The 24,674-nt window shown below is 41.5% G+C and overlaps 1 protein-coding gene across 1 annotated transcript; it reads right to left on the bottom strand.

The window, feature by feature from the left end:
* Positions 1-9,506: 9,506 nt before the first annotated feature.
* LOC139656222 (acylamino-acid-releasing enzyme) lies at positions 9,507-23,185 on the bottom strand. The gene is made up of 21 exons (XM_071533726.1): positions 22,846-23,185; positions 21,592-21,727; positions 20,390-20,465; positions 20,218-20,293; positions 19,830-19,942; positions 19,167-19,301; positions 18,414-18,505; positions 16,900-16,937; positions 16,681-16,802; positions 16,336-16,396; positions 16,078-16,172; positions 15,113-15,164; positions 13,190-13,293; positions 12,889-13,021; positions 12,418-12,501; positions 12,162-12,242; positions 11,899-11,987; positions 11,415-11,608; positions 10,930-11,032; positions 10,665-10,771; positions 9,507-9,907 (listed from the first exon to the last, which is right to left on the bottom strand). The coding sequence occupies exons 1-21, from the start codon at positions 22,961-22,963 to the stop codon at positions 9,808-9,810; spliced, it is 2,109 nt and encodes a 702-aa protein (XP_071389827.1). The 5' UTR covers positions 22,964-23,185; the 3' UTR covers positions 9,507-9,807.
* Positions 23,186-24,674: the final 1,489 nt, after the last annotated feature.

Here is a 24,674-nt window from a genome sequence, read left to right as displayed (position 1 = left end):
ATTTTTATCTGTATCTGTATTCATTTTAATGTGAAGCGCATTGCATTGCCTTTGTTTGCACAAAATGTGCTATATAAATAAAGCTTGCTAGCTTGATTGATTGATTGATTAATTAACACAAAGTGACACTGAAGAACAGAATATTGAGTATATATTAGTCTGCTACTTCAAAACAAGTGTCTGGATGAATGATGTTGATATTATTATGCATCATTTTGTGTTTTATTAGAATTATTACGGTGAATGTTTGTTTGTGAACCCGTGAGGGACTCAGAGTAGAGCCGCTGCTCCTTCGCATAGAAAGGAGCCAGTTGAGGTGGTTCGGGCATCTAGTAAGGATGCCTCCTGGTCGCCTCCCCAAGGAGGTTTTCCAGGCACGTCCAGCTGGGAGGAGCCAGTTGGAGCCATATTTCTTACATAGAACAAGTAACTTTTAAAGTGAGGAGAGTTACATAACAGTATCTCAGTAATCTCAACTATGGCTGACGCCATCATGGAGGTTGATTGGAGAATTCTATAGGCCTACAAAAAATGTCTAAATACTGTATATAACAGCCAGGCTAGAAAAAGAGATAGTCTCTACTCCAAAACTCTTGAGAAGAGTCAGCTCAGGTAACATAAACAAATAGTTGGTTTTACGTTTGCTAGATAGCTAGCTAACTAACCAGCAAGCTAACCAAAGCAAATAATGTTAACATGCTACTAGCTGCTAGCTGCGTAACATTAGCTACATGGCAAAGTACATGTTAACAAGGCCGTGATGGTTAGCTGACTAGATGCTCTTGTTAGCTACTTAACTAACAAGCTAACATTATCAAAACACACGATAGATCTAAGGTCTCAGTGGTGAAATCATAGAGATTAAACTGTTTTATCTCTATGGCTGAAATGATCAGTTGCAGTCAAACAGCACAGAAATTCTACTCCATACTGTTGGTGATGGTACCTTTAGCAAAACTGTATGCACATCCAAAAAAAAGTTTACCAGGAAAGAAAAGAAAATACCTGCATACTGGAATGATGCTCCCCTGTGTTTATTTGTCACAACGTTTCAGCCTCTGTTGGTCTTTGTCAGGCATGCCCGAGTCGTGTGTTTGGAAATGTAATCGTCACACTTTATTTGGATAGTCCAATGTTGATACTCAACTTCCTATCAAGTGACTATAATGTGTCACTAAAAACTTTCAAGTGATACTCATAATTGTGTGAAAAGTCCCAATGGTTGGACTAGGGTTAATCTTAGGGCTGGGCTTAATGTTAGAAATAGGGTCAGGGTCAGGGTTAGGGTTAGGGTTAAGTTCAGGTCGGGGTTAGGGTTACATATTTCTGTGGAGATGCAGAAAATCGGCTAGTGACACTTGACCATCTACTTTTTGTCACCTGATAGTTGAATATCAACATTGGACTATCCAAATAAAGTGTTACCTCACATGAAAGCTCTCTGCTACAATATTTATCAGTGATCTGGCGTGTTTACAGAAACTGTTCTCCACAGTGCAACAAAATGAAAGAGAGCTGTTGACAGAAAATAGACTAAAACTCATAATGTCAAGGTATTCCTTTAATCCTGCTGTAGTCGATGAACTCTTGTGAACCTCTTCTCCCACTTCATCCATCCAGACTAGGAAATGATACTGCTGAAACCCTCATCATGTGCGTTCACAGCCCCTACACACCAATTCAGGTCAAGGAATGTTGCACATAAACAAACACACACACCGCTACTGACTCTCTGAAATGCAACTTTAATCAACAGGTGTTTCATTCACACTTTTAGAGCGCCGTCGTCATAGCAACCACAACCACAAGAGCAAAACAACAACAACAACAACGACGAGGAGTTCACGGGCCAAGAGCTTGCCGAGTGGCCTACATATCACCGACATGAGAGCTCTGCAGCTGTCTCGTGCCGCTTTACTGTAAGTAATTCTGGATGAGAGCGTCAGCTAAAAGCCTAAATTGCACCGGTAGACGGGAGCCAAGAAATGTCGGCCCATATTATCCCGCATGGCAGTGGTACAGGAGTAGCTTAGGACGCGGCATGGGAACGGAGAGATAGATAAACGTGACAAAGGAAAGATGGAGGCGAGCCAAATGGATAGAGGGGCGGATGGAGGAGGAGAGATGAAAGAGGTTTGTGTGTGTGTGATGGGGTTCAGACGGCTCCCACTGAAGATTCCCATGATCTGCTGGATACTGTGGACTATGGTGGATATACAGTATATACAGTACAGGCATGAACACACACACACACACACACACACACACACACACACACACGCAATTAAAATGCTTTATTTGCATCCACTGAAGAACTAATTAAAAAAGGATTAAGCAAAGGTTCGACGTGGTTTAAGGACATTTAAGGACGTTTAAGGATAGATACACTCACACACTCGCACAAACACAGCGTGCACGTTCTCTTGCTCACACACACACACACACACGCACACACACACACACACACACACACACACACACATATCAAAACATAGCACCCACAGCGGCCAATTTGTTCCAATTTGGATGGAAGTTGGATGATGGAGAGATGGAAAATAGTTTATTTTTTCTTAAAAATTTTTGAATCATAATTTTGCGTTAACAAGGGAGGGAGTCATGTCTTCTCTCTCCACTTTCTGCCTCGTGTCACCTGCCTGAACACACACACACACACACACACACACACACACACAATATGTTCTGAGGTTCGAAGTTGTAAGAATCCATTTATTTTTTTTACCTCACCTACACCAATTATTAATTTGCGTCTCTTCTGTCTGCGTTTTTATCATCATATTTCTGTTTGTTTTTAAACACTTAGCTTACACGTTTTATCACTATGCAGATAAACTAAACTAAATGCACATGCACACTCATACACACACTCATACACACACACACACACACACACACACACACACACATACACCCTACAAGCTTGAAAGCAAACATAAACTGAACCCAAAGCCATTCCAGCATCCTCATAACTCAACCATTAATTTTTTACAGTTACCCCCCTCCCCTCCCTACATTAACAATAGCCCCACCTGTTATGGCCCACAAAGGCAAAGCCGGCCCACTCCCAAGCGGCTGCATTGTAAAACCATGCAAATCCACAAGACAAACCCACTGTTCTGTTCTGTCGTGATTCATCAGCAGTTGACAAAGCTTGGGACAGGGGAAGATAAAAAAATAAAAAAAAATAGAAGAAGAGAGAGAGCGGGACAAAGAGACAGTGACAGAGAAGGGGTGGACGACAGAGCGAGAAAGAATGACAAGAATGACGAAATAAAAGAACGACAAAAAAAAAGAAAAAGGGAGGGAAAGGTCACGGCACACGCAGCGCTGACATAACGAGACTTCCCCCGTCTCTCCTCGCTGTTCAAACAGCCTTTAACAGCCAGAGGGGGAATCAAAAGCTGTTAAAATGGCGCTCCCCCCCCCCCCCCCCCGTTAGGCCTGGCGTTCACGGGCTCCTGAACAGCGCTGTGTACGCACACAAACGCTCTTTTCCTGGTAAAAAAAAACAGGGAGACAAAGAAAATAAGAGGAGGGATGGAATGGAGGGCAGGAAGAGAGCGCAGAGGGGGGGGGAGAGGAGGGGAAGAAAAACCTGAACTGAGGGCTGAGCCGTTTTACTGAAACTTTACATGGAGCAGTTTATTCCACTAGTAATCAGAATAGTAGCCCAATCAGAATAAAAACACCTCATGCAACCTCCTCAATCAGAATAAACGGGAGCGTATCTGTGTTCCCAAGGTCCTAAGTTCCCCAGTTCAATATTCTGTTAATACACATTAACCCTCCTATTGTGTTCGGGTCAAATTTGACCAGTTTGAAGTTAAAACATTTCATAAATATTATCCAGTTTTTTTTTTTATCATTTTATTTTATTTTGATGGTCTCTAAAAAAAACTGTTACATCTGTGGCGTTCCGGGTCAAATCTGACCGGGCAGAGAATATTAAAGAGTCTGGGTGGTTCTGTGGATAAAATTTTACTCAAACTTGACTCAAACTCTTGGGGGGACATCTTTTTTCAGGTTCCCATTATGTGCTATATAGAGCTGGGGAACATAGGACACCGGGAACATAGGACCCTTTCTCATGTTTCCATTATGAGCCATATAAAGCTGGGGAACATAGGACACCGGGAACATAGGAATGACTCTGAATAAATCGCCCGTTCTGAATGAAATTTCTTTCAGTTTCAGAGGAGTGGTATAAACCTTTTCATAATCTGTTCGATGGCTAAAATTTTGTCATGTAAACGTTCATTCTGATCACTTTCTTTGGCTGGAATTTCTATTCGTAGCATTCTGTTACATCATCACACGGCCATCTTGGTAGGAAAATAACAGGTGATTGCAATAAATTAACATGTGATTATAATCAAACGACAGCCACAGCCAATGAGCTGTCTATATTGTAAGGCACCATATTGTTAGGAAATGCAGATAGATAGATAGATAGATAGATAGATAGATAGATAGAATTTTATTTATGTGTCACTCCTCAACATACAGGTCAAACAGAGCAACAAACACAGTACCCCAATAAAAAAGGAGGTTGAGGACCACTCATTTAGAGTTATGAGACACAGGCTAAAAATAATACAAAAAAATACTAGAATATCTATATATACATATGTATATACATATATACATACACACAAATATACACACACATAAGTACATACATTCGTACAGATACATTGATACATTTATTGTATGTTGTTGTTTTTTCTACTGTACTACTATACTATGACACTGTCACTCACAGGCGCTTTAACATTATTGTCAATTTGTGTATAAAAAATCAATAAACAAAGTTCATTAAAAAAAAAAAAAACTTGCAGGGAAATCTTCAATCAGAATGACTTCATTCAGAATGGAAAAAAATATGGCTCATGTAACCGCAGCTAGCATGACTCTCCCTAAGCATAGACAAGCATGCAGGCACACACACACACACACACACACAAACACAAACACAAACACACACATACAGACGTAAAATGCCCTAAAACCTACACTATCTTATTCACCACATGGTATTTACCATCGTTGAAAGAATCATGTGGCATACTGCCTGTGCCCCCGATTCTCCTCACCCCTTTTCTCACACACACACACACACACACACACACACACACAGACACGAGTGCACACACACACACACACACACCGATACACAAAGAGACATGTGCACACACACACATCTCCTCACCTCCTTAACTGCCTTGGCGGGCGTCCAGCGCCCACGGGTGAAGGTCATGGCACCCGGGTTTGGATGAGAAGAGGGGAATTTGCCATTTGGAAGTGTGAAGGGTGGCAGCTGCTGGAACTTTCCGGAAGACAATGTGGTTTATTCACCTCGTAAATCCACTTTTGACATTTGTTTACCTGAAGGGGAAGTTTACACCGCGCTTTATACGCTGAGTAAGACTCAAATCCAATCTGAATCCATTCCAGACATGCAGTGAACAGCCAGAGAAAATACTGTTTTTCTTTATTCTTTAAAGACGAACTTGTTGGAGATACAAGGTTTTAATCTGAGAGCAGTGTTAGGTTTTCAACTCAAGGGCCAATTTAGAAAGACAGCACACAGAGGAAGATCCACTGCCCAACCTTTATTTGACTTGATATACCTCCAACAAAATTTATGGGATTCTTATTCTCTATTATTCCCAAAAGAAACATTTGAGATAAAGAGCGTTCCTGCACAGTTGTAATCTTCTTTTTTCCACCAAACAGTAAAGGCAGTGTGTCCACCAGCTGTGTGTTCTCTTCGTCTGCAGGCTTCAAGTAGTGTGTTCAAATCCTGTGTAATAAGCATTTTGACTTGGCCCAGGCTCTGGTAAGACCATTTTCCCTTTGCTTAAAGGAAGATCCACCCTGTTACACTGTTATATATCATCAATTTGTGATGTTCAATGCATTCCAGGAGTTATTTTCATGATTAAGTTTTGTTATTTACTTTTTTGTTGTACCCACTTTCCCTCAACCTGCCTCATATACTTCTACTTCAGTTGGTGATTTCCTACATTTCCCAGAATGACTGGGAAGAAAGCAACAGAGTTTTTCCAATTGAGAAAAAGTGAGCATTAAAACACAACCTGTCTTGTGGCTGCATTGCATTCTGGTCTATTGAGGCTCCTACGGGTGGAGAAATTGGTCTCTCTCCTCTTCTACGATGGATTTCTCACTGTATGCTTGTTGAACGTCTCTTGGTGCAAAATGGCGGCTCTAGAAAGAAGCCGTCGCTCTTTGATTCTGAGGGACTGACACCAAAACCTGCTGATGTTTTACATCCTAAAACATTTTCTGCGATCAAAATTGTCTCATCTCAACATGACGTCATGTCATCTCCAGTATTTTCCAGTTATCCACAAGAAAAATACACCACCAAACAAAAAAATGGGGCAATAAATACAATCAATAGCTGTTTTTTTTTTAACAGTGTTAAAGTGTTTTGATTGTTTTGTGTATGCATTTAAAGTAATGAAGTACGGACTCTCTATCTCAGCGTAGCATAACCCAACCCAGTCTCTTATGGAATAGTCCAAACTAAACCTGGCTCAGTCTTTCCTATTCTATTCTGTTCTGCTCTGATCTGCTGTTATTCTACTCTTCTCCACTGTCCTCTGCTCTGCTGTGTTGTTCTACTTCATTCTCCTGTGCTCTGCAGCCGGCCCGGAGAGGGGAAGCACCAGAACAAACCAACTCAAAAAAAGGCTCTTTTGTCCTCCTCCAGCGTTAGAAAACACACTTGTCTCTTTCCTCCCTTTGTCCGTCTACCTCCTACGTACACCCAGCGCGGCCATGAGTCTTCCCCCTGTCTTCAGCAGGCAACAATACATCGTCTCTGTGCCCCGGCCCACACAGCAGAATACCACGGAGGGGCGCCGGGAACTTCTCTCTCTGTCTGGCTCACGCATTGTCTCGAACACCCAGTTGCCTCTGTCTCACTCCTCTTTTCTGTATCTGTCTCTTCCTCACCAACACACAGTCTCAGCCTCTCTCTCTCTCTCTCTCTCCCTCTCTCTCTGTCTCAAATTGGTGACCTCACCCAACACCCACATCTTAGTGACTTCACCAGTCGGCAGCTGCAGTCAAGGCCACAGAACAGGGTGTTGGTGGAGGGGACAATTAACATCGCCACTGTGTCTGGGGCGGCGGGGTGAGACGGCAGACCGCAAGCCCCAGAGCCTCGCATCTACAACGGTTAGCGCTGTAGGAGAGTTTCTGGAAGACGTCAAACAGTCCTTGACCCGCCTCAAACGTCTCAACTCGAGTGGAAGTGAGGCTCTGGCGCGGGCTGTGAGGCCACCGGCACTTAAATCTTTCAAAAAACTAGTTTCTGTAGATTTCATTTGTCGCCGGTGTCACTGTGTCAGCAGAAGGAACGCCCACTTGTGTCAGTCTAGGAAATAATAGTGGCAAACCTCTTGTTCCAAGGCCACTATCGGGTCACATGAAGGCCACCCAAATACTGCCGAATAGAGGATAAAGTTTTTCATAGCAGCTGTCCAAATGCACCTTTTAACCTCGTGAAACAAAATGAAACAAAGGTCCAAGGCACTCTTCTTTGAAAGACTTTAAAAAGCCTTTATTTTATGGCACATATAGAGACAGAAGAGTGCCTTGGACTTTTGTTTCATTCAGTTACTCCAAACCAAAGAGGACCGTCATTTTTTGAGTTTTTTTGACACTTTGCACCATTTTTGTAGCACTCTCTGTTTTTCTTCTTTGTTCCAAGCACCTTTTAACCTTGTAACTTGCCTCAAATGAACTGAAGAAACTCCTCTTCTGTGGGTCCCAATTTTATCCCCTTTTCCTCAGAGTGTGACCACATACTCCATAATATGCTCTGAGCACGTTTGGAGAATTTTGACACAACAAAAAGTCACATGAACACACCGGTTTTCACTTTCCCTTGGATTCTGCCTCTGAAAATGTTGCCCTATATATTTTCACCCAGTAGTGCAGCGGGACAGGGTTTGTTTGTGGAAATAAAAATGCACTGAGATCTGAGTTGGCTGGTGTGGGAGGCTGGTTTTCCCGACAGGAAGAGAATTAAAATCTGTAATGTCTGCCCCAGAAGTTGTGGGAAGATCACGACAACATGAAGCCCAGAAATGAGAGAAGGAAGGAAAGAGAGAGAGAGAGGGAGAGGGAGAAAATATTAATGAAGATGCATGGGCAACACTAAAGTTGAGAATTGAGAAGCTGAATTATGAAGCTGTGAGGTTTGGCTCTGTGGTGTCGCGGTGATTGATTTGGTGGATATACAGTAGCCTGTAATTCTGTTGATGTCTATGGCAATTTGGCTGAAAGGTGAGCGTTATAGAAAGCCATTTGTTTAGGCAGGCCAGTGAAAGAGCCAGTAAAAGTAAAAGAGAATAGCTTTTGGATGGTTTGGGTAGAGGCATTATTTCTTGGCAGCTGTGTAATGGTCTGTGTGGTTAGAAGGCATCAGATGTCAAGTTTGAAATTAGGCTATAAGAGTCAAGAGTCACATGTTAAGACAGATTTAGGTCTCTTTTTTTTTCTTTTGAATGATTGAGGGCCAGTGGCTTTATATCTGGTGCCAGAGCCTCAATTCAACACAAGTTCAGATACTGAGGCTCAGAATCGTTTGACATCTCCAGAAAACATCACATGAGATGCAGTATTTTACAAAACTCTTAACTCCTAATGGCTATTACTGTTGATAGGTCAGTAAACATGGCCATATACAGTACTGTCATTCATTCAGATGGATGGAAACTTTGCCTGTTAAGAAACTGAACCACTTTGAGTTACTGTGATTTTGTTTGTGCACATTATTTACACCATGCACAGATATCAAGTGGAACTTTTGGACTGATGCAGGGTTAGGGTTCATTTGTTAACCGGTACGCACCGGGTAAAAGTCGGATACAGCTGTAAGGATTGATTGACTCTTGCTGGTATTAACTACATTTTATTGTCTTATCATATCACATCTATCTCATGTATTTGTGTTTTTTTATCCCACTGATGCACCATATGTTCATTTGTTCTGTTTAACGAGATGCAAAATGACAATATATTTGCTATGTAAAACATATTTGTAATGGCAAGTTATAAATGTTCTCATTAGAAAGAAAGGAAATAAAACACAAAAAACTAGTTCCTGTTACGGTGGGGGGAGACTGCCATCTGCTGGACATAATATGAATAGTATATGTATGTACAGTATTGTATATATGTATATAATAGAGCACCTGTGCTGTGAGACAAAGTACATGGTGTTTGGTTATAAGAAGAATTTACAATAATTATACTAATGTCTCAAAATTAATGTGGTAATGATTTATTGATGTTAAAATGCTGCATGTAGCCACTTAAAGTGACCAGCACTTCCAAAAGGCTTGTTATCATAGTATTTCATCACCCTTTTTAATTGTTTTATCATTATGCAACAAACAAAACTAAATGGGACAGTGAAAGTTCAAAGACACTTTTATTGATGTACAGTGCTAAGAAACCTGACATTACAACAGCTATAGAACAAACATCTGTCAGATCTTGTTTGTTTACATGCTTTGAAATTTGAAAATTGAAAATACATTTTTTTAAAAACACAAAACATTGTGTTTTGTGTTGTTACAAAAGGCAGTGGGTTGTTAAAGATTGTCAAGTGCTGTAACAAATTTATCCTCTTATGATGTTCTGTAACAGCAGCAGGCCGGCCTTCAGCCTAGCTTCATCACAGAGAATAGTCCGTCTGTGTGTGTGTGTGTGTGTGTGTGTGTGTGTGTGTGTGTGTGTGTGTGTGTGTGTTCAGAGGTGTTGTTGTAGCCACAGCACTGTGTTGAGGAAGCAGTCGGCCAGTGTGTCCACTCTGGCCAGAGAGTGACCGTCTTCTGGAAACCACAGCAGCCTGGACAGACAACATGAACAGTCCTCACTGTGATTATCTGTTTGATGGGCTACAGGTGCACCTGTCATTCTGATGTGATATTTTGAGACCCGATTCTAAAGATCAGATTTTATGAGATCACATCGCTGTAGGTCCACACTGAGATGCACAACTGCCTGTTATGCATCACTTGTGGCTCCCTCTCTTTACGTTGCTTGTATGTGTCTTGTAGCTGGATTGTGTCCAGACTATACAGTAGAGCTGCAACGATTAATCGATTAATCAATTAGTTGTCAACTATTAAATTAATCGCCAACTATTTTGATAATCGATTAATCGGTTTGAGTAATTTTTTAAGAAAAATAAGTCAAAGTTCTCTGATTCCAGCTTCTTAAATGTGAATATTTTCTGTTTTCTTTACGCCTCTATGACAGTAAACTGAATATCTTTGAGTTTTGGACAAAACAAGACATTTGAGGACGTCATCTTGGGCTTTGGGAAACATTTTTCACCATTTTCTGACATTTTATAGACCAAACAACTAATCGATTAATCGAGAAAATAATCGACAGATTAATCGACAATGAAAATAATCGTTAGTCGCAGCCCTAGTCTCAATATTGCCAATTTTCTACAGTCCTTAACTGTGACGATTTATACACGGTAATGTGTGCAGCCGTGTCTGTTAATGTTGAGACTCGGCAGAATCTGTCAGGCTGTTTCTTTGGATTTGTGTGTAAATCTGTAACCCGTCAGTCAGTGAGTCAGTGAGTCGTACCTGACAGGTGAGGCTCGGCTCTTCAGCGCTTTGTAGAGCTCCAGACCCTGGTGAGGAGACACTCTCCTGTCTCTGCCTCCCAGCATCAGCAGCACCGGAGCCCTGATCTACACACACACACACACACACACACACACACACACACACACACACACACACACACACGGTCTAATGCATGAACTGCCCACATGCACAGTTTCTCAGATTTTAAGTTTCAGTATTTCAAATTGTTTTCTTTACAAGAATATGTGTGTGTGTGTCTGACCTGAGCAGCATGTGTGATGGGCGACTTCTCTAGCATGGTAGCCAAGGCTTCAGCAGAGGGAATCTGGTCATATGAGTACTGTAACCCAACACTGGAGTAACGCCTGGAGGGGAGAGTGAGAGTGAGAGAGTGAGAGTGAGAGTGAGAGTGAGAGTGAGAGTGAGAGTGAGAGTGAGAGTGAGAGTGAGATGTATACAAAATACACAATAACACTACAACGTACAGTATAGCCTACATACCAAGGATAAGCAATGTGCAGATTGGAGTTTTAGCTCTAAAAACATTCCTTGGAGGCAGAAATAATCTCATTGGTTGAGTTAAACCTCAGTAGTTTAGTAAAATCATCTACAGGTTTCACATTGTAAACTCTGATGGATCATATAAAGATGGCCGCCTCAGTCAGGCAAATCCCACAGTGCATTACACAATGAACATGATGTGTGGATGCTTTGCTTTGTGTGTGTGTGTGTGTGTGTGTGTCTCACCAGTCCACTATATCACTGGTTCCCAATAGAGTAGCAGCATTGATGACTGGGTTCCTGGCCGCACACGCTCTGTAGAAGTCTGGGTACTGGCCAACCAGATGACAGGACAGGAAACCGCCATGGGAACCGCCAATCACAGCCAAGCGCTTGGGGTCGAGGGTCGTGTCGCTTTGCAGCGCAGTGAGCACGGCCCTCTGGGTAAAACAATCAGTCAGTTGCAATCAGGACTCCCACCTTTATGTTTTAAGAAATCTTTTTCTAACGAATTTCCAGAGCATTATTGATCTGTGCATGGATGTATACAACTGGAAAAATATCTATTATTATGTTATTGTAAATTGCAACAGTAATTTTTATTTTTCCCTGTCACTCTTTCAGTGCTGAGAAAGTCATATTTTACATTGATTTCATGCTTTACATTGAGGTTGTTGCCAAACTTCACTCTATATAGGACTCTGGATCCGAGGAATCAAACACCCAATACCTGCACATCTTTCACATCCTGGCTACCGATCTGACCAATCAGAGACAAGATGCTGTCCTGGCCAAAACCTGTGGAGCCACGGTAGTTCACTAGATAGAGAGATATTAGAGATAGAGATAGATAGAGAGAGAGATTTCCACTGTTAATTGGCACTTATGACAGCCATATGCTTTGATAATGTGACTTTAGGAGGCAAATAAGCTAGGAGAAGCATGGATGTGTGTGTGTGTGTGTGTGTGTGTGTGTGTGTGTGTGAGTCACACCCATGAGCACAGCGAAGCCCAGTTTAGCCAGTCCAGCGGTGGTGTTGTTCCACTCTGCAGGGAACTGGGAGTGCGGGCCGCCTGGGTTAACAGACAAACACAAAACCATAATTATAATCTAAAAAACACAACTTGTACGTTTTAATATGTTTTCCATTCTTATACCTGTCATATGAAACACATGGACCAACTAAAGGGAAATCTAAATCTTACAGGTTAAAAAAGATTAAAAAAGAAAATGGAGCTGGGCACTGACCATGGATGAAGACGACCAGAGGAATCTTCACTCCATGGTGAGAACGAGACGGCTTCACCAGCACAGCCCCGAAATCTAGACCAGCTGGAGGGAGGGAGAGAGAGAGAGAGAGAGAGAGAGAGAGAGAGAGAGAGAGAGAGAGAGAGAGAGAGAGAGAGAGAGAGAGAGAGAGAGAGAGAGAGAGAGTTCTGATGAAGATTTTCAGTGTTCAGACAGTGTGCAGGAGCTTTAAAGACCAAACCACCTATCGTTAGTTCTTTAGTTTTTTAAATAAAAATCGCCAAATGAGAGAGAATTTTAAAAAAGAGCTTAAACTCACAGTGATCTGTTCTAGATTGATGATTGCTTAATAGCTTATTCGCTTGCATTTCTGTCTGTCTTGTCTTATAGTGTGTGTGTGTGTGTGTGTGTGTGTGTGTGTGTGTGTGTGTGTGTGTGTGTGTGTGTGTGTGTGTGTACTATCTTGCTCACAGTACTGTATGTTGTCCTCCTCAGGTTTAGGAGTGACATCCAGAACTGTCCAGTGGAGGTCAAAGGTCACCACGGGCTTCTGCAGAGTTCGCCAGGTCACAGCCTCACCTGCCGAGGGGAGGAAACCCACCATCTGCACACACACACACACACACACACCCCATAAAAGACAGAAATCACATGTACATTAATTAACTAATATTGTTTTTAAATGTAGGAGATTGTTTTTAGCACATAGATTGTTTAATATTTGCAGTGTGTGTGTGTGTGTGTGTGTGTGTGTGTGTGTATGGTCTCTCACCAGGGTTGGTGGAGTGTTGGGGCTGGAGCAGCAGACAACCATCAGGTCCTTCTGGACTGTCAGCAGCTTCCAACTGCCATAAACCTTAGAGAGACTGGAGGAATCTAAAGAGACAGAGGGAGAGAGAGAGAGAGAGAGAGAGAGAGTGTGAGAGAGAGAGAGACAGAGAGACAGAGAGAGAGAGAGAGACTTTTTACTTTTGGTATTCGTTAATAAAACATCTCACTTAAAAAACACCTGAAAACCAGCCACAGTATCCTAAAACCCTGCACACTCAACCAACACTCTCGCTCCCTAAAACCAACCCTGCCACTCACAGAGAGAGAGAGAGAGAGAGAGAGAGAGAGAGAGAGAGAGAGAGAGAGAGAGAGAGAGAGAGAGAGAGAGAGAGAGAGAGAGAGAGTTCTGATGAAGATTTTCAGTGTTCAGACAGTGTGCAGGAGCTTTAAAGACCAAACCACCTATCGTTAGTTCTTTAGTTTTTTAAATAAAAATCGCCAAATGTAAGGTGAACTTGTAGGCTACAGGTAACAATAACACAGTTCAGATCAGTTCATTATAATTTTGACGCCAGGTAATTATGGGTAGTTATGGGCAGATACTCTTTTTGTTTTGGTTCAACGCATGAACGGAAACAGCAAGCTTTATGCGGTGGTTCAGTTTGGATTTTTCATTTATCGTGGTGGTTTGCATGCAATGGCTACTAACCCAAAACATTAGCATATGTGTGCATAGTAGCTGTAATCAGAGGTGGGAAAGTAACTAAGTACATTTACTCGAATACTGTACTTAAGTACAATTTTGAGGTACTTGTACTTTACTTGAGTATTACCATTTTATGCTACTTTATACTTCTACTCCACTACATTTCAGAGGGAAATATTGTACTTCCACTACCTTTATTTGATAACTTAAGTTACTAGTTACTTTGCAGATTCAGATTATTAATAAAAAATATAATCAACTAATAAATTGTGATGTATTATTATAGATTACTGTAAACTACCCAGCAGTATATAAAGTAGTGGAAATCAGCCCCACCTTTTCCAGCTGCAACATTAAAGTGATGCTTACACATTAATGCATCAATAATTATAATTCAATAATATAATATATACTGTATTATTCTGAAATGGGCCATTCTGCATAATGAGTACTTTTACTTTTGTTGCTTTAAGTACATTTTGATGCTAATACTTTTGTACTTTTACTTAAGTAACATTTTGAATGCAGGACTTTTACTTGTAACAGAGTATTTTTATACTGTGGTATTTCTACTTTTACTTAACTAAAAGATCTGAGTACTTCTTCCACCACTGGCTGTAATGATTTCTCTAAAACACTGAAGTTTTGTCTGCACCCACAAAAACAGCAGGGGCCCAATGCTGCTAAATGAATGTAGTAGAAACACTGTCCTGTATCTCTTTCATTTCTATTTTGGTGACATCTTTGGTGCCAAGCAGTCATTGTTGTGGTGAATGGAGACTTTTATTTGAAACTTCCAGACAGGATGCTGCAGTCTGATGTTCTGTCTATCAGTCTGTCGTACCTTCCAGTTCTCCCTTGTGCTCCTGATGATGGAGATGAGGAGAGGAGGAAGAAGGGGAAAATTAGACAGAGGAGGAGGTGGAGGAGGATGAGGAAGAGGATCTGGAGGAGGAAGATGGGAGTGAGAAGGAGGCAGAGGGGCAGGGTGAGGATGAGGAAAAGGAGGAGGAGGAAGAAGAGGGGATAAGGGCAAAGGAGGGAGAAGAGGTGACAGGGGAGGAGGAGAAAGAGGAGAATCAGGAGGAGGAGACAGGGGAGAGGGAGGAGGAGGGAAAAGAAAGGGATAAGAAGATGAAGGCAGAAGAGAGAGAGGAGGAGGTAGAAGAGGAAGATTAGAGGGAGGAGGAGGAGGAGGGGGAGAGGATGGACTCTTACTATTGGAAAGAGAGGTAACTTTCTTTGTTCTTCTGTCAAACACAAAGAGATCCTGAGAGAGAGAGAGAGAGAGAGAGAGAGAGAGAGAGAGAGAGAGAGAGAGAGAGAGAGAGAGAGAGAGAGAGAGAGAGAGAGAGGACAAGGAGAGAGTATTACTGATATACAATGAGATGTATACAAAATACACAATAACACTACAACATATAGCCTACAAACCAAGGATAACAAATACGCAGATTGGAGTTTTAGCTCTACAAACATTCCTTGGATGCAGAGCTGCGCTGGAGGCAGAAATAATCTCATTGGTTGAGTTAAACCTTAGTGGGCGGAGCCAAAGAACCACAGTAACATTAGACTGAAGCCCAGTGAAAAACACAAGAGGTAAGAGAGGAGGAAGCTAATATTATGAAGCCTAGTGCTCTGCTACTAACTGAAGAATTGCAGTCCAGCCATACTAAGTTATCGAGGTTAGCCAGTTAGCTAGCTGACCTTCTAAATTCAAACTAGCCAAACTAGCCTATAGCTAGGTAAGCTAGTTAGCTAGCTGCTGACCTTCCAACATAATGAGTTCCATGGTCATGAAGGAATGAAAAAAAAAAAAAGTAATTTCCATTTATATTTTTCATTGATGTTTTGACCAGCATTCCCTGTTTGTGATTCAGCAAATTCAGGTTTGCCAGTTAGCTAACGTTTGCTCTGAAACCTGTGGTTCCTTGGCTCCGCCCACTGAGGTTTAACTCAACCAATCAGAGCATTTCTGCCTCCAGAACCGCTCTGCCTCTGAGAGAGGTTTGTATATTTAAAACTCTATTCCATGTGAAATATATGCTGTATCAGATAACTGAAAAAATGTTTTGTGCATGGATGTGTCCATGTCTCTTTGTTTGGTGTGTGTAAGTGTGCGTTCCTGTTTTATGTGTGTGTGTGTGTGTGTGTGTCTGTGTGTGCGTGTGTGTGTGTGTTACCTTCCAGTTCCTGCATGCACTGCTGAACACCACTCTCTGACTGTCTGCAGACCAGCAGCAGGACGGCAGAGCCTCGTACACACCAGCAAACTCACCTGAGGCAGCGAGAGAGAGAGAGATTAACTTTTGACGTTTCACTTTTGATATTCTATAATAACATAAGATGATACTTGGGAAGAAACCTTGTGAGGAAATTAGGCCATGGATAAAATCAATAAAGGTCTAAAAATTGACTGCAATATGAAGAATATCACCTACCAGTCTGTGGTCTGTTGACAACATCCAACAGTGTGGAGGTCTTCCTGCTCTCCAGGTCATACTGCAGAGGAGTGAAGGGACACTGTTAATACAAGGAATACACACCAGCACACACACACACACACACACACACACACACACACACACACACACACACTGTCTCTCACCCACAAACACACACACACTTTAATACTTACCCACACTAGAATAAGAGGGAAAAATAGAAAGCAATGAGGGAAATAAACCCAACAAAGGTGCAATCACAAACACAGCCCTGTCCTCACACACACACACACACACACACACACACACACACATACACACACACACACACACACAGAGTACCTCCTGCAGACTGAGGCACTGGCTGTGCGGCCCGAACACGCGGCCCTGCAGGTAGAGCAGCCTGGTCCCGTCTGGGCTGAGCCGGGGGCAGGACACCGACAGGTTTTCCCCCGACACACACTCTGGTTCAGGGGAGGAGAGGCGGGGATCAGATGAGCCAAACTAGAGAGTGTGTGTGAGTTAAATTCATTAACAAGAAAACAAAGACTCCACACTCACCACAGTGTCCATCCAGGTCAAGCTTGAATAATGCTGACCTGAAACAGTTTAAAGAAGAAGAGACATAAAGTGAAACAGCAACAAATTGTCACAATGCTCAATCATTTACTAACAGTTTCAAGCTGCCTCCAGTGACCATACCTTTATTCTTTATTCTTTATTCGGATCCCCATTAGCTTCCGCTAGAGCGGTTGCTAATCTTCCTGGGGTCCACATAATAATTATACAAACACTGACAGCATACAGACATACAAACAGACATACAAACATCGACTGACACCCCGTCAGTCTAGAAAAATGTACATAATTAAAGGTCAAGTAATCAAAATATCAGATAACTTAACCAATGCATGTACAGAGGTTAGCAAACAAACTAATGAGTTGAAATCCCAAACAAAACATCATAGCAGGTGGCATCATTCCTGTTGTGTGGCCTCTCTCATTAGTTTCTGTTTGAGTGATTTTTTGAATAGGTATTTGCTTCTGATTTGTTTAATGTGTGTAGGTAATGAGTTCCACTGGCTGGAGGCTCTATAAATGACTGAGTTTTTAAGTTGATTAGTTTTTGGCTTTGGAAGTTCAAGATGACCCATGTTGACCTGTCTAGTTTGTTGATTGTGCTTTAGACCTGTCCATACAAGTTGTTCTGTGAAGAAGTCCGGTTTTCCATCTACTATTGCATTTCGGGCAAATATGAGAAGGCTGGATGTTAATTTAGCCTCAACGGTCAGCCATGACAGACTACGGTGCATCTTTGTGACATTAGTTTTAAAAAAGCAGTGAAGAGCTAGTCTTGCGGCTCTATTTTGAGCGAGCTGGAGGTTTTTGATATCTTTTTTTGCAGCACAGGACCACACAACCATACAGTACCCTAGGTGTGAGAGAACAAGTGCCTGTGTCACCTGATTCCTAATTGATTGTTACATATAGAGAGCGTTTTCGTGTCATAGCAATACCCTGCCCCATTTTTACAACAATAACAACCCATTTTTACAACCTGCCACTATAATAATAATAATATTGATCATTTGGGCAAATAAGGCAAATCTATTGCATCTCAGTTAAGGGAGATGGGATGTTTTTTCTCTGCTACAGCCCCAATTTGTGATTTAGGCTGATAAGAGGTGTATTTTTACCTAAAACTCCAGCCCAGTTTAGCTTTAAGTATGATAAGCAATAATTTAAATAAGAAATCTCAACAGTGCAATGAAAATCTTCCTTCTGAATTGATTGATCAAGCCAGTAAAGCGAGGACTAGGCATCGACAGCTGAGTCAGGAAACAGAGACTCAGATATTAATGGTACGCAATGGCAATTTCTTTAATGTTTTCATGTACAGTAAGTGTTTGTGGAAAGGTGGTAGAGGCATTTATTCATCCACTCTGTATGAAAACTATTGGTCAGAAAGTAAAATATTTCTTACTGCATATGACTGATATACCATTATTTGAGTCTGTCTGTTTCAGTTCTTAAGTTGCTATTGCCAAGTCAAGAACCAAAAGCAGCTCTCTCACCTGCGGTTGGAGCAGAACTTCAGTCCCAGTCTGAAGGGTTCGTGCCACCAGCCGACAAACACCACCGCCTGACCGCCTGGAGCCCACAGAGCCTGCAGAGAACACACACACACACACACACACACACACACACACACACACACACACACACACACACACACACACACACAAACCTCAATACCATCAATATGCATATAAAGTGTTATTTTCAGCAATCAACTAACCAACCAATCAAAGACAACACCAGTGTGACTGCATTGGAGTTTATGTTTCAATACACACACATACACACACACAGTTGAATTCAAACTTAACCTACTCTACCAATCAAAAGTTTGGACACACCACATTTTTCTTTATTTTTACTATTTTCCACATTTTAGAATAATAGTTAAGACATCAAAACTATGAAATAACACAAATGGAATTACGCAGCGACCAAAAAACTATCTTATATTTTAGATTCTTTAAAGTAGCCGCCCTTTGCCTTGATGGAAAGGCAAAGGCTTTGGAAAGAAATTCATACATAGGATCAACTTCACTATTTCTATTTGTCTAAGAAACTAAGTTGAAGCATTTAAGCATAAGCCTTAAGATCAAAATGGCTTTAAGAGAATGAAAATCATAGTAGATTCAATCAGGTTTGTCCAAACTTTTGACTGGTAGTGTATAAACTAAGTGTACAAAATCTGAGGAAAACACTCAGTTACGGTGTGTCAGGTTGAGTTAAGGTGTGTGACATCACATCCTCACCTGTCCAGGGGAGACGTGTGGCGGGACGCCCTGCAGGATGCTGACTGAGCCAGTCTGCAGGTTCACCACACAAACCACTGGAACGCTCTTACTGCTCAGACCCTCACCCCAGTCCTCACAGTACACACTCCTGTCCTGTTAGAGGAAGACCACACACACATAAACACACACAAAAACACACCCTATATCTCATACTTTCTTCACATTATGATGCTACTGAAAGACAATAAACGATTAAATTGAATTATTTCCTAACCCTAACTACAGATTATATAGTGGTGATGTTAAAAAAGTTGTGTTGACATCATGACTATTCTTCATTGTGTGTGTCAGTGTTCCCAGTATGATTTCCAGTAACACTTTACTTGAAATGATGCTCATAAGGCAGTAAAAGGCATTATAAACACATTGTGAGTGCATGGTAATTATTATAATCTGAGCATGATATAATTAACACTGTGTAATAAAATCAGGGGGTTGAATACTTTATGGAGCAACTGTATAGTTAGACATATTTAATTGCATGTGATTTTCTGGTGTTTGTTAATGGGCTTATAATTTGTTTGTAATACACTTTAAGCAAAGTGTTACCTATTTTCCATCAGGTGTGTGTGTGTGTGTGTGTGTGTGTGTGTGTGTGTGTGTGCACATGAGCTGCAATACCTTCCCACAAATAGATTCTCCATCTTGTGTTTCTGCTGAAGTGGTCTTGCTCCTCTCTGCCACATACAGCAGTCTGGTCTCACACTCTGACCATGACAGACAGCCAAACTGGGCTAGATGCACACACACACACACACACACACACACACACAGGCATATGATACAAAGACAAGCATGTTTACCAAATACAGTTAGCAGAAAAATGCTAGAGATTACAATTTACAATATATTACATCATACAAGTTAATAGAGTTTTCAGATGGACGGTCGCCATGAAAAGCACAAGAAGCATTTTTTTTTTTTTTTTTTAAAGATTATGTTTTGGGCATTTTTGTCTTTATTTCACAGACCAGATTAGATCCCAGGACTCCCCCGGGCATCACCTTACCGTCATCATACACTCTGCCGTGTTTGTTGAGGGCCGTCAGGTTGAGACACTTCCTGAGACCGTGGCTGTCCCAGATCTAAACAACAATAAACACAAACAACAATGTGACAGTGCATCAAAATGGTCTAATATATATAAATCTAGCAGTGGATATTATGGTCTGTTTTCTCACCTCCAGGAGCTGGTGGCCGGCTGTTTCCCTGACAACGGCCCTCAGGCCTCGAATGGGAGAGCAGCGGCTCAGTAATCTGGTTTCAGCCGGACAGAGGGAGAGCAGTAATGAGTCCATTTACTTCAGAACTGAGTTTACTGTGGCTTCAATTAACACTAGAAAGCCCAGAGGATTTTAGGGTCTAAAAGACGGCCATCAAGTCATCAGCTGAAGAGTAACTTAAGTTATTTAAATATTAACTATTTCCTTGCTTGATTTTGAAAGTTGTTACCATTTATTTACTGAAAGTGGGTCTAGATAAAGTCATGGAGGCTCATCTTGAGAACAAATCTCTCTATTGTAAATTCAAAACAGCCGTCAACTGACTGTGGCTCGGCTTTTCTAGTTTTACCAACTGAGAAAGTGAATTTATTGATGGGAAAGCACAAGTCATATCCAACCTAATAAGAAATAAATTGAGAATGAATGTTATACAATTGACAAATATGTGACAGTTTCTATTTACATGGAGAACTGATTGAACAGAAAGTGAACTGACTCCAATTGTGGATTACATGCACACCAATATACCATTAACATTCAGTTAACTGCCTCATTAATAATAATGTTACTGAAAGATTATGTTTTAGTAGGTGCATCAAATCCCAATTTCAATACCCAGGATTAGGGCTGAATGATTTTGAAAAAATATCTACCTTCAATTATTTTGACTGATATTGCAATTGCGATATGATTAGAGGGAATGATCATTTTTACATCGTTATTCTCATTTTCAATGAAAAATGTATTAAAATGATTATGGTGTGATTTTTGCGGGGATCTGTACCAAACAAAGATGTTTTCTTAAGTCTGTAAAATATGATGTGTAGGCCAGGACATCTCTGCAGCACCACAATATTTCATTTAAAATGGTATTTTGACACACATTTCACCTTCAACTAATATTGTGCCACCTGTGATTTCAAAATTGCAGTAGGCCATATTGTGATTTCTATAAAATTTTGATTAATTGTTCAGCCCTACCCAGGACCCAGGATAAGCTCTAATCCCCCATTATGAGAAATCCACATGAGATAGAGGGGAGATACTGATATTATCTGGGATACTGATACATGTAGACATCTTTTGCACACACAAATGAGTAAAATGTGTGTGTGTGTGTGTGTGTGTGTGTGTGTGTGTGTGTGTGTGTGTGTACTCACTCCCCAGACACAGGTGCACAGGGTCCTGGTGGGAGCACGGCGGTGATGGCCTTGTGGTCGTTGCTGTCTGCTATCAGAGTCCACTGCTGGGTGAAGCGCAGCCTGGAGCCTCGGACCAGATCGCTCTGGCTCCACTCTGCACAGAGAAAACACACAAACTCATTTATCCAAACCGCTGTGGAGCTGAGAGCAGGAAACGTTCCCAGCATATTGAATTTGGTAATAGTCGTTGGCGTAATGAATACTTTATGATGCACTCAGCTGTGCTACACCCTTAATTAGCCTGACACTAATCACTCTGCTGCAGCTCACAGAGAGACGGCAGAGAGGGAAATGTGAATACAGCAAAAATCTGAATATTAGGATGGTCAGACAGAGTGAAATAGATAAATAATTTTGTTTGAGGAAAAAAGTGCTTCTTTATCATATTGTAGATGTAGTCAACTATAGGCAACACAAGTGTGTGTATGAGAGAAAAAGAGAGAGACACACACACACACAGAAAGAGAGACAGAGAGAGAGAGAGACAGAAAAAGAGACAGAGAGAGAGAGAGACAGAAAGACAGACAGAAAGAGAGAGAGAGAGAGAGAGAGAGACAGACAGACAGAGACAGAAAGAGAGACAGACAGAGAGAGAGAGAGAGAGAGAGAGAGAGAGAGAGAGAGAGAGAGAGAGAGAGAAGTGCTTATTCCTGAGATTGTAGACCTACTACCCCAGAAACAGTAGAACTACTGCACAGTAGAAGGTATTATGAGGAGTGCAGTAAGCAATTTATGTCGTTGAAGGAAGCAAACCATAACAATCTGACATCATCTTGAGAATGTATTGTTTTGCAACTTGTTATAATCGTTGACTGACTTGACGTTTATTGTCATTTGTTTTGTTTCACGTTTTTGCATTTTGGCAGTGTTTACTTATGTTAAACCATGCCAATAAAGCTCTCTGAATTGAACTGAGTTTTCATTGAATTGACCTGAGAGAGTCTATTGTCTGTAACTCTGCAGGGAGGCTGCAGGTTGTTCTTCCAGCCAGACACCACAGCACAGCACAGCAGCTGGTTTCACTGATGATGAACACCTTCAGCCAGACCGGAGGATCCAGACAGTGAGGTCAGCTGCTGCGGTGTTTACTCACGATAACAACCTGCAGACCTCTGGCCCTCCGTGCCACCCAGCTGCTGCAGGCCGGGTGTCAGCAGGGTGTCAGACCGGGTGTCAGACAGGGTGTCAGTCTGTCCGCTCAGCTCAGCTCACCTGCGGTCACAGTGAAGCTCCGGTGATCCCCGACCCGCAACTCGGTCACACCGGCACAAACCGGCACCGGGAGGCCGCTGCACTCCGTGTAGATCCCGCTGATGCCCCGGGGGTCCATGATCCGTGTCTACCGGCGTGCGCACAGCTGGTGTTAAATTATAAGTCAGATTATCAGATATAAGTGCAAACTCATGCTTTCATGCACCAAAGCAGAAGCGCGTCCCCGTCGAGCTGAAACAGTCCGTGTGGTTTGTTACTGAGCGACAGACAGGCTGCTGCAGTTTGTCAATGACTCTCAATACTCTCTGGATCTGATTCAACATTTCTCATTTAACATTTACTCCACCAGCGCCTCCATGTTGAATCGATGAATGGACGATACCACTTTGGTTCCGGTGGGGGTGCAGCGGGTAGTAGAGAGTCCAGACCGCCAGGGGGCAGGAAAACACCAGAAATGATGTCATTCCTGCTCGTGAGATTTGGCCTTATGCTCTACCAATACTACTGCCTCTACCACTACTATTATTGCTATTACTACTACTATTAATATGAGTATGACTGTGAATATTAATGGTAATGTTGTGAAAATAGTAACAATGTGACACTTTTACTTAAAAAGGTTACATTTTTCCATTTTCAGCATTTTTTTTTTATATTCTCAGTGTCTATGCAAAGTATTGGTGAAGTTTCTTATATTCATCTTCACTCCAGTCACTTGGGAGTCAGTGGAACAAAGACACAAATAGTCTTAAGATGCTGTTGAGACTCCCAGCTGCAGTTTAGATCTAAATTGTGTTTAATATTTACTAATTGTGTGGCAAAGCAGGAGTTGCAACACTGGCAGACATCTAGGCTGCCATGGTGTGTTTAAGGGATTTCTCATATTAAAAGTAAACTCACACCAACAATGAACTATTCAAATGTTATCTTTCACTGTGCCCTAACCTTAGACACACTACACCAAAGAGCCTACTATCTCCTCTCACTCCACTTGGTTGGGGAAGGTCAGGTAAACATTTTGGGGAAGGTCAGGTAAACAAACATCAGTGGTGCAATCCACTGGATTACTCAAACTGGGAAGCAATCCGATTCTTTTTTTAGATTGCATTGCCTCCAAAATCCAAAGAATACGAGTGAAATCCAGTCCAATTTACATGATTATATGATAATTTCATGCTCTTATTATAATCTACCTTGTTTTGTCAACATGTGGGAGATGACTTCTGACTATTCTTGGTCAAAAGGTCCAACATTCACTTTGTCCTTTAATCTATACCTATTTGATTATTTTCTTTCCCCAATAACTAACAGATTAACTTCACCATGTGTATGACTAGATCACTGCAATCACATTATATATAATCCATTACTCCCCAATTTACTCTAATCCATTACTCTACTTACTAGGACTCAGCCTGACATGCATACATTACATCTATACCTACTCCGTCCTTTTAAAACTCCCATTCCTGTGAAATGATTAAACACAAACGACACACTGTGAGTGCTCCAATACTCTTTATTTCATTTGATCCATTTTCTGTCCATGTGCCTTTCACCAGAGCCATTGATAGACAGTTTGCAGCCACTCAGTTGCTTCGGAGTAAACTCTAAATAACCAGTAGAGACTGTGAAGGGTGAAGGTGAGAAGTTTTCACCTCTAGGCAGCAGTTTAGTGTGTATTCTTGATTTCAAAAACACCAATACTTAATGTTGAGCTGCTCCTTGGACAGGTTTTCCATAAAAAAACATCATGTAGAGAAGCAGGTGAGATGCCTAAGCTTCTGATAATTCACCTGTCACAGATACTTTTAGATGCTAATGTGAAA

Source organism: Centroberyx affinis, unplaced genomic scaffold (assembly GCF_046629955.1).
Source record: "Centroberyx affinis isolate AG114_WGS23_722 - 3 ecotype Tasmania unplaced genomic scaffold, CSIRO-AGI_Caff_v1 ptg002412l_1, whole genome shotgun sequence".
NCBI classification, from domain to species: domain Eukaryota; kingdom Metazoa; phylum Chordata; class Actinopteri; order Beryciformes; family Berycidae; genus Centroberyx; species Centroberyx affinis.
Note: the sequence above shows the minus strand (reverse complement) of the source record. Positions and strands in the feature narration are given on the sequence as shown.

What these genes read in the sequence shown, in the direction of transcription:
- LOC139656222 (XM_071533726.1), bottom strand. Translation starts at nt 22,963, where the DNA reads ATGGACCCCCGGGGCATCAGCGGGATCTACACGGAGTGCAGCGGCCTC. An exon ending in GAGCTTCACTGTGACCGCAG is followed by an intron (nt 21,728 to 22,845) that starts GTGAGCTGAGCT and finishes TTCTCTGTGCAG; the next exon opens with AGTGGAGCCAGAGCGATCTG. An exon ending in TGTGCACCTGTGTCTGGGGA is followed by an intron (nt 20,466 to 21,591) that starts GTGAGTACACAC and finishes GGCTGAAACCAG; the next exon opens with ATTACTGAGCCGCTGCTCTC.